The sequence below is a fragment of the Rana temporaria genome, chromosome 2 (assembly GCF_905171775.1).
Source record: "Rana temporaria chromosome 2, aRanTem1.1, whole genome shotgun sequence".
NCBI classification, from domain to species: domain Eukaryota; kingdom Metazoa; phylum Chordata; class Amphibia; order Anura; family Ranidae; genus Rana; species Rana temporaria.
The window spans coordinates 368,468,447-368,481,139 of NC_053490.1; the positions used below are offsets into that span (position 1 = coordinate 368,468,447).

General features: G+C 46.2%; 1 protein-coding gene across 1 annotated transcript; it reads left to right on the plus strand.

Moving 5' to 3' along the window:
• The first annotated feature begins 555 nt into the window (after positions 1–555).
• Positions 556–11,766, plus strand: LOC120928311 (cyclic AMP-dependent transcription factor ATF-4-like). Its single transcript, XM_040339410.1, has 3 exons — positions 556–807; positions 1,557–1,786; positions 10,715–11,766. The coding sequence occupies exons 1-3, from the start codon at positions 556–558 to the stop codon at positions 11,718–11,720; spliced, it is 1,488 nt and encodes a 495-aa protein (XP_040195344.1). The 3' UTR covers positions 11,721–11,766.
• Positions 11,767–12,693: the final 927 nt, after the last annotated feature.

Below are 12,693 nucleotides of genomic sequence, written 5' to 3' on the forward strand. Positions count from 1 at the left end.
TTTATGCATCTGGAAGAACCCTTTGGATGTAAGGTGGATATTTGGCTTTTCCAATTACGGCCCGGATTCACAGACAGCGGCGCATATTTATGCCGCCGTAGCGTATCTCTTTTACTCTACGCCGGCGCAGCGCGGAGAGGCATGCACTGCATTCAGCAAGCCATTGCTCACCAAGATGAGCCAGCGTAGCGTATTTTCGAAGGCACAGGCCAGCGTAAGTGTAAGTGGGCGTGACCCCATGCGGATGATGGTCCGAGCGTGGCGCAGTGGTTTACGCCGGGCGTAACATGGACGGATGTCCCGTACCCCTCTGCGCATGCTCACAACTACGCCCGGCGTAACCCCTAAGATACGCCGGCCCACCGCCTACGCCCAGAGCATAAATACGCCCAGACATGCGCCCGTCGAGCGCAAAAGTACACCAGCAGCTTATCTTTCGTGGTGCAGGTACTTTTGCATTCTGAGTGATGTCTGCTCCTGTGACAGAGGGAGAGGAGAAAAAAAAAAATTCGCCTGAGGAGAGGGCGATCCTGATCTCTGCCATCTCAAGGTACGATGAGTCACATGACCAGTAAGCTCAGGAAGGAAGAGATCCTCCAGGAGGTCACCCTGGAGGTCAATGTCATTGGCCATGAGCGAAGGACCTCTAAGGACATCGCCAAAAAAATAAATGACCTGCGTCGTCAGGTCAGAGATAAGCTGGCCAGGGTGAAGAGGCACGCCAGGGGCACGGGAGGCGGACCAGCCAGTACTGTCAGGCTGACTACCGATGAGGAGGTGATCGCCAGATGTCTGGAGAGGGATCAGGTGGAGGGCCTGGAGGGCTTTGACTCCGGTGAACAGGCCTTGAGGACAGGTAAGTGTTTTTTATCCCCCATCCAGTGTTTAGCATGTGAGGGGGTGACAAGTGTGTGGGTCCACCAACATGTGAATGCTTTGTGTCATCCACAGATGTGCTGGAGGGAGCGGGGCCATCATCTACTGCTGGACGACCCACGCCATCCCCGGAGGAGAGTGCCCACACCTCTCCTCTAGAGGAAGTTCAGGAGGAGCATGTTGCTCTGGAGGAATGTCTCTACCTCGAGGATGATAACATCTTGCCTGGAACCTCTGAGACCTCCACCCCCATCAGGGGAAGCCCCTCAAGGGCCACCCCCATCAGGGAAAGCCCCTCAAGGGCCTACCCGTACAGACGGGAACAAGCCTCTCCAGCCCCCAGGAAGGCTTTGCGGAAGACAAGGGGTGTACCCGAATCCCTACAAGAAGGGCTTGCGAGGGATCAGGCCCGCCAGACGCACCATATGGGAGACATTTCCAGCGACCTCCATCGTGTGGCAGACAGCCTGGTCGCCTTTGTTTGGTCCTCGGCCAAGACCCAGGCGGAATGCACAGTGGCTGTGCAGGGCACCGCAGCCACTATGCAGCAGTGCCTCAGCCAACAGGCTGCCCATACCGTGGCTATTTCGGACTGCTTGCAGGAGGTAAATGCCAACTGCGCAGCCATGGTCACATGTTTGTGCGACCAAACCCAGTCCCACAATGCTATACATCACCAGATGGTAGCAGGGGGTCCCTCTCCATCTGGGGACCAGGGATCTGGGGATGTTCAGGCCACCCTGGACCGGCACTCCGTGGCTATGGGGGAGCTGCAGTCCACAGCCACAGGGATCCTTGCGGAGGTGAAGAACCTGGGGGAGGTTGTACAGGCCAATACTTCCGCCATCCAGATGGAGGGTCGCCTGACCAGGCGCCAACAGCGCCAGACCAGCGGCAGGCAGCTGCGTATGTAGGCAGAGACTAATAGCGTGCTAGCCTTGGCATTGGAGGGCATACAGACAACAGCTGCCAGGAGCGACAGGCCAGGGGATGACCCTCCTCGGGATGATCCACCCCCCCACCCTAGTCGTCCCCATGGCTATTGAGGAGCCGGACCCTAGGCACAAGGCCTGGCCCACGAGAGGGCAAATGACTCTCTGGACGTTGGCAGCTCAGAGTATGAGCGTTTTTTTTTTTTTTTGGAGTGTCGTGCATAGATGTATGTGCCATCCTCCAGTAAGGGCATGCCATGTCGGCCAATGGCTTGATCCCTTTTATTTTTTTTGTATTTACTGCACACGGTCAGTAGTGCAGGCTACAGTGTGATTGGTGTGTGAATGTGTGGGTGACATTCCTGCCAGCAAGGCGTGTCACCTTGGGTCGTCAGGGAGAGGTTATCCCCACGACCGTGTGAATGTGGTATGAATGGACAATAACACCATTGGGGCCTTGGCGTGGCGTTGCTGCTCCCAAGTCCCGTGTGGTGTCTTTTTTTCCAGATCCGCAGTCTGCAGAGGAAGAGAGTCTACACTCTCTAGATGTTGTTAGAGTGGTAAAAGATTATCTGCAAGCTACGGCTCAGATACGGAAGACTGATTGTCTGTTTATTCTGCCACAGGACCCAAGGAAGGGTCAGGCAGCGTTGAAATCTACGATTGCATGTTGGATTCGACAAGTCATTACTCAGGCCTATGGTTTAGAAAAGAAGATTTCTACTTTTCAGGTGAAAGCGCACTCGACTAGAGCAGTTGGTGCTTCATGGGCAGTGCATCACCAGGCCTCCATGGCTCAGATCTGTAAGACTGCTACTTGGTCTTCGGTCCATACATTTACTAAGTTCTACCAGGTAGATGTGAGAGGGTACGAGGATGCTGACTTTGGGCATAGTGTACTGCAGGCAGCAGTATAGATCCTCTGGTCCAATGGCGGTCTTATTTCTGATCTGTGTCTCCCTACCCTCAATTTAAGCATTGCTATGGGACATCCCATTAAGTAATTAAGGCTCTGTGTCCCATGATGTATGAGCAAGAAAATAGGATTTTTTAATACAGCTAACCTGTAAAATCCTTTTCTTGGAAATAGATCACAGGACACAAAGCTCCCGCCCCTCTTCGGAGTTAACGTGGAACACTTATTGCTTTGCTACAAAACTGAGGTACTCTCCATTTGGGAGGGGTTATATAGGGGAGGAACTCAATTCTAATTAGGGTTGCCAGTGTCCAATTACCTGTGGTGACTACATAGCCCATTAAGTAATTAAGGCTCTGTGCCCTGTGATGTATTCCCAAGAAAAGGATTTTACAAGTAAGCTGTATTAAAAAATTCTATTATGTGCTATATGCTTGAGCCCTGGTTCACATTGCAGCAATTTGATATGTCAAATCGCATGCCAAAATGGCGGCTGTTGTCGGCAATGGCACCATCGGAATCGGTGCAACGCCGACTTTGCGGCACCGCACCGATTCCCAAAACATGTTTCTGTACTACATTTGGCGACTTCAGGGTGGGATTTCAATAGACATCGGTGCAGGAACCCACACAGATGTCTCTAAAATTGCCCCCAAAGTCGGGACTGACTTGCTGGTATGAAATTGTGCGAGTTCATGTGAACACGATTTCAATGCCGCATGTCAGTGTAAACCTAGGCTGAAGCTATCATTGGATCATACTGCTTTTCTGAGGAGACTCTCATATTTACATTAAGACATGCTTGCGATTTGGATATCTAACCTCAGTTAGGCCCTCTGGCATCTAAATATTTTTTTTTCCTGGACATTAAGCATAGGATATTGTCATCTTTAAAGTATATGTAAAGTATATGGAGAGGTCATTCCCTCTCCATATTCAGGAGAGCAAGGAGCTATTTTTTACCCCCAAGGGGAACCTGCCTGGGGAAACCAGAAACCCTTTTCAGGATTTACCTGGACTTAGCTGGATTTTGGACACAGGATTCCCACTCACTGGTGGATTTCCAACGCCACTCAAATTGAACCAATTGGTTCTATCCACTCTATGAGTGATACTAAATAGGGACTTCTCTGTATGGTGCAGCCTGCAATAGGAGACATCTGGGTTCCAGCACATCGAGGGGCTTTTTGGTCCACACCCTTGGGCGCGGAATTTTTAAACAATAGATGTAATACTTGTTTATGCCATGATGAAGAATGCGTAGCATTCGAAACGCGTCGGCTTTCAGCTACAACTTACCTCCCAAATTTGGTGATGGTACCGTATGCCGGACAGTATTTGCATCATTTATGATTTGTATAATGTACATTCATGTAATTTTTGAGATATTTTTGTATATGCTGAATCTATTTTTGTAATAAATTGATATAATTTTTTATACATTTTGAAACCTTTTTTGTGTTGCCTACACAATCCCACTCCATGAGGTATATTCGAATAATTTCTAGTACTATGGGATGATGGCAACCACATGCTGTCATATGTGAGTTGGTCCTTTTTCTATTAGCAATTTTATATTTATATGAGTCCAGAAGGTTAAATTGTACCGGTTCATACGGTTCAATTTCGGAGACGCGAGTATTATTTAATTACCCTACCCAAAAACCCTGTTTTGTATGGATATATATTTTCCTCTAGTAATTATTTATTTGTATTTTTATCCTATATATCAAGAGACTTTGTTACATGTGACCTATGAGGGAGTGTATAATTGCCATGTCTCATTTTCCTTGTAGGACCGCTTGGTCGATACGTTGGGATTACAGTGACTGATCTTCACTTTGGCATAAGTATTGAGTATATTCTGCCAGGTATTACGTACGACTGTCATACTAGATAATAGCCAGCGATCTTCACTTTATTATGATGATCAACAAGTACAATTTGGCAGGTATTATACACAACTACCGTACTTCATATTTTAATTCTTACATGAGATGTTTTCTAGGGACATCACTGGGCAGGTCCTAAACTGGTGTATCTGCCATGTCCCAGATTAAATTAGAGCCTTATAAGGACACCCCCTGGCAGATACTGGCCTTTAATTACTCCTGCAGTGTCTCCTGGAAAGGATCTCCTTCTAATATTTTTTTCCAATAAGCCATAACCCTGAGTGTATTTATATACTTAGGCGCCTTTGTTTAGGGTGCTTACTTTGTTTAATAGTGAGGTACTGCACAACTGGGACAACCTTTACCTTGGTTTTTAAATATATAAAAATCATATCCATGTGTACTGTCCAAAAACAAAAAAACATATATGTATAATATATATTAACACACACACACACACACGCACATATATAATGCATATAAGCAAATAAAGTTAGGTCCATATATATTTGGACACAGGCACATTTTTCATTCTTTTGGCTCTGTATGCCACCAGGATCAAATTAAAATTAAACAATTCAAATGAATTTGAACTGCAGACTTTCAGCTTTAATTGAAGTTGTTGAACATAAATATCAAGTGCAAATTTTAGGAACTGTAACCATTTTTATACACAGACCCCCCCCCACACACTTTCAGGGGCTCAAATGTAATTGGACAAATGATTATAATCATAAATAAATGTAGCAAGGTATTACCCTTGTAAGCGTCCTAAAGGACTGCAATTTGTGCTTTGAATATAAGTTGGCTCCCTCTGGTGTTGGTTTTATGCTAGTTTGTTACAACTTGTTTGGTTCAGTTACCCAGAGACAAATACTCTAATATTAGTGGGTAGCACAGAGACTACGTTGTCCACAAGGCTATTGTGCTACCAGAGGGCAGTACAGCGTGCATGGCTTTATGGAAGGACTTATTTAAGACGAGCGCGCCCTCAGCTCGCTCTCTCGGGATGCCATCTTCAAGCCGGCAAGAGGCCTGTGCTAAGTCCTGCTGAAGGTTTCCAAGGCCCGAGGAGCCTGGGCCTACAGTGACTGGAGGCGTATCGCCTAGCCAGAGAGGGATCTTTGCTACAGCCTCGCTGATCAAACCAAAGAGGCACCGATCTACGTTCCACAGCATCTGGAACCACCTGTCCACGGCACCTTGTGAGCAGCTGCGCGGAGGACCGGGTATCACAAGTTCCAGAGAGGTTGAGAGCCAAGCGAAGCCCAGACGGAGCAGTCCGGCGAGGCAAGGCCTCATTTGGTGAGAGGGCACTTGCCTACCCGCTTATTTAACTGAGTCCCAGGAAGTTGGGTTGTTTATAGTTCCACCCGCATGTGCTGACATTCGCAGTGTCACAGGCAGGGATACACTACACCTGAGAACGATACAGTAGTCTGGGAGGATTAATGTTTCAATTCCATACCACTTTATACTTGTGTTCATGCTTTATACTTCGAGTGTTCATGCTTTCTCCACCTTGAGATTGGATTACAATTAACTAAGTGCACCAACATGGCTAGCTGAAGATTAACTGCCTCTTACAGGAACAGTCACCTATTTCCCTATCCTTGCAAATAGTTGCTACAGGACACACACACCAGTTGAACTGTCCACTAGGGGGGGCCATACCGTTGTGACTTTATGTGATTAATATAAGTGATTGCAATACGTTGGTTTTTTTCTATTGCTTACGTGAGACTTGGTGGAGAGGTGCCCCAGTGTTGAAGTTAGTGCACTGGGAGATTCCTCCACCACACCCTCGCTCAGGTCTGGCCCTCAAGTTGCTCTATGAGGGTCTACAGAGATACATTAACCTGGTGGTACTCCATTGATTTATACAGGGAGCTGTATGTATTGAATGTTTACTGCATAACCATTGTTCTATTCTTCTACCAAGTAAATATATAGACTGTATTTATTACACTGAATGAATCTCACAACCCTGAAGAAGCCAACGATTTGGTGAAACATGTTTTGACATTGTGCTATATTCATTCCAATTCAGTGTATATTTCATACCTTTATTGTCCTCATTTTTGCTCAATTGAATTGAATACAATTTTGTCTTCATTTAATCTTGTTTCAAACAATTTGTAACGGAACGTCCCACACTCCGCTTGAGTGCTTCCGTCATATACCGCTTCCTATCAGTCTGGATATAGATATCAGATATTCCAGCTGCTCTCAAGCACACAACGAGACGAGACTTGTTTGTCTGCTGAACATGGAGTCTTTATTAGAACCAAGAATGCAATCTTATATACAGTGAAAGAGGAGGTGACCAGAACATAAATTAACATGAGCTAATTAACTAATCATTTACCCAGACGAGGTGACTCATAGATATGACCTTTCAGGGTAGACATCACGTCTCCTCGCTCAGCTGCTATACAATACATATTATCATAAGTGTAAACACAGGACATCTTCGCACAATAGCAGGGTCAATTAGCACAGAGAATAGACAGATGGCTGGAGGTGTGGGCATTAGCATCTCCTTACACTGTATGTCCCAACAGTATGAATCAGTCACTCTACTGGCATATACAGGGTCCCCAGGCATACAGCTCACAAAGAGCACCATTCCCCCAAATGCCAGGGCCCATGATCGCAAGGCAAGAGGCTAGCATTCAGTCCCCACCAAAAGCCTCTGTCCCGGGTGAGTCTGTCACACAATTTATGTGACTTGTTCAGGCACCGTCATATTCCCTTCATCTCCTCCTCCACTTTGTAACTATTGTATAAGGATGAGGTGCCGTATCTACTAGAGGACAAACCAAACACTTCTACCCTTTCAAAGAAGTAAACGTTTTACCACTGGTTAAGCTACATCTTGTGTTGGATTCTGTCTTTTGTAGCTGTGTAGCAGGCGAACAACAACCAGGTAACAACTTTTTACTACATTTATTGTTGTATGGTATCATTGGGGTCCTCTACCACCAATTGGGGGTCCCAATCACATTGTTGTCCATTTGTGCCAGGGAGGGATCAAGCCAAATTCTGGGGGTTGACAGGCAGAGTGCAGGCCCAAATCTAAAGCAGCAGCTCCTTCAGGGGTAGTGATACATAAAATTTTCATTTTTAATACTTTGTTGAGAATCCTTTACTGGCAATGACTGCCTGATGTCTGGTACCCATGGACATTATCAAAGACTGGGTTTCCTCCTTTCTAATGCTTTGCCAGGCTCTAACTGCAGCTGTCTTCAGTTGTCTTTTGTTTGTGGGTCTTTCTGCCTTTAGTTTTGTCTTCAGCAAGTGAAATACCTGATCTCAACCCGATTGAGCAGTTTCATCCATTCAAGGAATGCTTTTGCACAACTGGTCTGGTTTTATAGATGGGAAAAGAAAAATCGCGCTAGACTGTTAACAAGACGTAGGCATCAGCTTAAAGTGGAGTTTCACCCTAAACATTTTTTTTTTTTTTGCAAAAATCATAAAAAAAATTGAAAAAAAAAATGAAAAAACTTTTTTTTTATACTTACCAGAAAAAGCGGTTGCTATGCGGAAGTCCCTAATCTGCCTCTTCATCGTCCGTGGTGGGTCTTCTTCCTCCGTCCTCCTGCGGTGTCTTTCTGTGAATGGGGCGCGCTGCCTTCTGGGAACTGTGGGGCAAATCCACAAAAACGTCGCCTAACTTAACTTTTACCATTTAAGTTACACTGGCGTAAAATTTCTACCTAAGTGCCCGATCCACAAAGCACTTACCTAGAAATTTTCGGCCGTGTAACTTAAATGTCTCCGGCGCAAGGCGGTCCTCTTCTGCAGGGGGCGATGACAATTTAAATGAGGCGCGCTCCCGCGCCGGCCGTACTGCGCATGCTCGTGACGTCATTTTCCCGACGGGCAGCGCGGGAAATTACGTTACGCCAGGCTTTGTGGATTGCGACGGGACAATAAAGTTGCGTCGGGTAAAAAAAAAGTTACGCGCCGAAATTTTTTTTTCAAAATTTAAAAAAAATAGCGGCGATCGAAAAAAAGGTCTGTTTTTACAAAGTGTAACTAGCTTACACTTTGTAAAAGCATCCCTAATTTTACATATGCAAACGTAAACTTACGCAGAAAAAACAAAGCTGAAAAGCTTTGTGGATCTCCGTAAGTCCTCATTTGCATACGCAAAGCGGCATTTCAACGCAAAATGCCCCCAGCGGCGGATGCGGTACTGCATCCTAAGATCTGACAGTGTAAGTGTCTTACAGATGTCAGATCTTCTGCCTATCTTTGGAAAACTGCTTCTGAGGATCAGTTCCAAAGATAGGCACAGGGATACGCAGGCTGAACAGCAGTTCCGCCTGCGTATCCCTTTTGAGGATTTGGCCCTGTGTGTATCCCAGAGAGCAGCCGGCCCATTCACAAAGAGCCGCGCGGCTCGCGCATACGCAGTAGGAAACGGGCAGTGAAGCCGCGCGGCTTCACTGCCTGTTTCCCTTACTGAGGATATCGGCCCCAGAAGCTGCCAGGATCAAGGGATCGGCCTCTGGGGGGCTGACATTGTGGGCGAGTAGGACAGGTAAGTGTCCTTATTAAAAGTCAGCAGCTACAGTGAGATACACACATATCAATTAGAAACAAAGGAAGAAAACTGTGCCAATAAGCCACAGTTTGAGAACATTTTTCATAAATTTTGACTGGATATACAAGTAGCGTCAAGTCACAACTAAGTATAAAAGATAAGAGAGGCGCCTCTAAGAGCTGGTTCACACTAGGGCGACACGACTTCCAGCGCGACTTTCAGAGGCGACTCCGACACGACTTGAACATGAACCACAGGGCGATCTGGGGCGATTTACAACACAACTTGAAGTCGTCTCCAGGACAGGAGACTTTCCAGTGGCCAATAAAACAACAATCAGCTCTGGGAGAGGGAGGGGAGGGAGGGGTGCAGGAGATGTTTCCCTGAGAAATGTATGTTATCTTCCTGGAAAGTAGCTTCAGATAAGACAGTGATCCGACTTCTGAGGCAACTTCCATTGAAATCAATGGGTACAAATCGCCTACAAGTCGGATTGAAGTAGTACAGGAACCTTTTCTGAAATCGGATCGCCTTGAGTCGTGTGTATTAACACCGCTTCCATTCACTTCCATTGTTTTTCTCTACAGCGCGACTTGGGACGACTTGAGGCGACATGAAGTCGGATCGCAAGTCGCCCCAGTGTGAACCGGCTCTCAGTGTAGCAATATGATTACATTTAATGAAGGTGCAACATTTAGCAACTCACATCCTCCCAACTAATCATGCCTTCCACGCTGCGCTCCATGAGCTCTTCAAGCCTTGCTTTCATATCGCTCTACTGCAGGGTAGTCTTCCTGTTAATGATTGCAGACTTACAAGTCGGCGGTGAACAGCTTTACCCGGGACGTCTGCATACTTAGATATGCCTGTTTTAATCATCAACCATGTGAGTTGCTTCATTCAATGTAACCATATTGCTACACTTAGAGGCGCCTCTCTTCTCTTTTATACTCTGTAGCTCCTGCTGGGTTTTACTTCTAATCCCCTTGTGGAGGCTTCCATTTGTGGGTGGACATTTTATGGTTGCACAACCTATCATATTGCTATGATTTTTTTATATGGACTATAAACTGAAAGACCTATAAATAAATGGTTGTGGAACGAATCATCATCAGGTTTCCATTATTTCTCATGGGGAAATTTGCTTTGATATACAAGTGCTTTGTATTACAAGTGTAGCACTACCCCCGGAGGAGCTGCTGGTTTTTTTTGGGTCTACGCTCTGGTTGCCAACCCCTGAAATTGGCTCAAACTCTCCCTGGGCACAACTGGTATAGTGGGAATTGAGGACCCCAATAGTTTGTCGGAGGGCACAATATCCCAACCCACCACAGTAAATTATGTATACATTTATTGTTACCTTGAACCCGAATGGATCATGCGATATGACAAGTAGACGGTACACAGATTTCAGTTTAACCAAAAGGGCACTTTACTGGCAAGAATAAAGCGAAGAAACAAGGATAAAACTGCTCGCAGAGCCCTGCAGAGTCAGCAACAGTAACAACAAATAATTGTAAGTTAAACTACAGTGTCCATATAGACCTGTGCAAGCACACAGCAAGGGGATTCCCTCAATAAGGTACCTCCCATCACATGGGTTTTCCAGCGAAAAGGCTAAGAATGGCGTCTCTAACCTGCTGCCTTTGGCGCCACTCTTTGGCAGTTTCCAGGGGGATGCCTTCTCTGGCATGGATTGGATGGTGGCAAAAATGGACCTGAAGGAGTTTGATTTTGATTCACTGCTTGGAATGGAAGATCTGGAATCCACTGTCTCGCCAGATGAGCTTATGGCCACGTTGGATGACTCTTGTGATCTCCTAGAGGACCCACATATCCCCTCATTGTTTGACAAGTATATGCCATCATTTGCCCCTATCTCTATTCCAAAAGGTCCATTGGAGGCAGATCAAGTGGCTCCAATGCGTCCCACTTTAGCAGAGTTCAATATCTCTATCCCTGACCATTCCTTTATCTTGTATGTCGAAAGTGAGGTAGACGTTGCTGAGGAAGATAAGAAATCGGCAATTTACACTCTTGAAACTCAAAAATATAAGAAGGAAGACTCCTCAGATGACAGCAGTATTGATGTGAATCTGCTTCTGAAGTCTGAAAAGGAGGATTCCTCAGATGACAGTGGGGTTTATATGAGCCCGTCATATCTGGGATCTCCTCAGCAAAGTCCTGCATCTACTGTAGAGTACCCTAGTAGTGTTCAGTCCTCTCCCTCTTCCCCCATTTCCGAGAGACCCAAACCTTATGACCTTCCCTGTAATGATAAAGACATCTCCGCAAAGGTAAAAACTGTAGGGCATCCCAGAGTAGACAAGAAGACAAAGAAAATGGAGCAGAACAAAACCGCAGCCAATCGCTACCGGCAGAAGAAGAAAGCAGAACAAGAGTTAATATCTGCAGAGTGTCGAGAACTGGAACAGAAAAATGATTCCCTCAATGAAAAAGCGGACTCTATAGCAAAAGAGATCCAGTATTTAAAAGATCTAATGGAGGAAGTTCGTAAGGCCAAAAGAAAACAAGCAAAAAGTTCTTGAGACTGGAAAGTTGGAGCGTTGTGTATGTTGTACATATAGGTTAGTTGGTTAAAAAGTAATGTCTACTCCAATAAATTATTTTGTAGTTCTCTAAAAAAAAAAAAAAAAAAAAAAAAATAAGGTATTCGCATTGAAGCACCCCCTTGCCAAGCCTCACCCAGCTCTCTCTCTATTAATAATACTGTACAGTAAAATAAACCCAGTTACTCAATCAGAGAATATGAAAATGGATATCCGTAATCTACAACAACTAAATAGACAGTCTTTAAGTGGTATACCTAACTAATGTGGTTTTGTTGATCAGACTAAACCCCAGTTCAAATTTTCCTAAGAGTCCATGCACTGATGCGTAGGCATGCTTTGGCGCGCAAGGGGTAATGTGTAATCCAAGGTGGTAATAAACAAACTGGCAAAAGAGCCCCAAATAATGGAATCACGCTGGAAAAAGTGCCCGTCTCACCCAAATAGTTCAGGCTTTGTCCTTCCGTGACACTCCGTATGCGATCTCCAATCATGTCTTGCTAGACGGCAGCCTCCGGTCCTCAGACAAGTCACAGGGATACTGGAAGCCTGTCCGATTCTCCCTCAGAGGTACTGTCTCACTTCCTCAATGGCGCTCCGTCCAGGCATAGGTAGGCCTCAATTCCGGCCTACTTCCGTGGGGACACTTCCACAGGTGTCCTCCTGGGTTGAAGAGGCGGTACAAGAGGAGGGGGGGGGGGTTGCGGGGTGACACTGCAGCACCATCCATCCCCTCCTCTCACAGCCACGGGCTGTTAGCGGTGCTCGGCAGTCGGCACACAGGCACAGTCCCCTCCTCTGTTTGTGTGTACAGAGGGGGAGGGGCCGAGGGGACCTTCTGTCCATGTGCCATGGCGCTGCCTGCGATGATCTGAGGTACTGAATGGGGAGGGGGGTTGTACTAAGGGGGTGTTTGCACTGAGGGGGTTTTCACTAAGGGGGGTTTGCACTG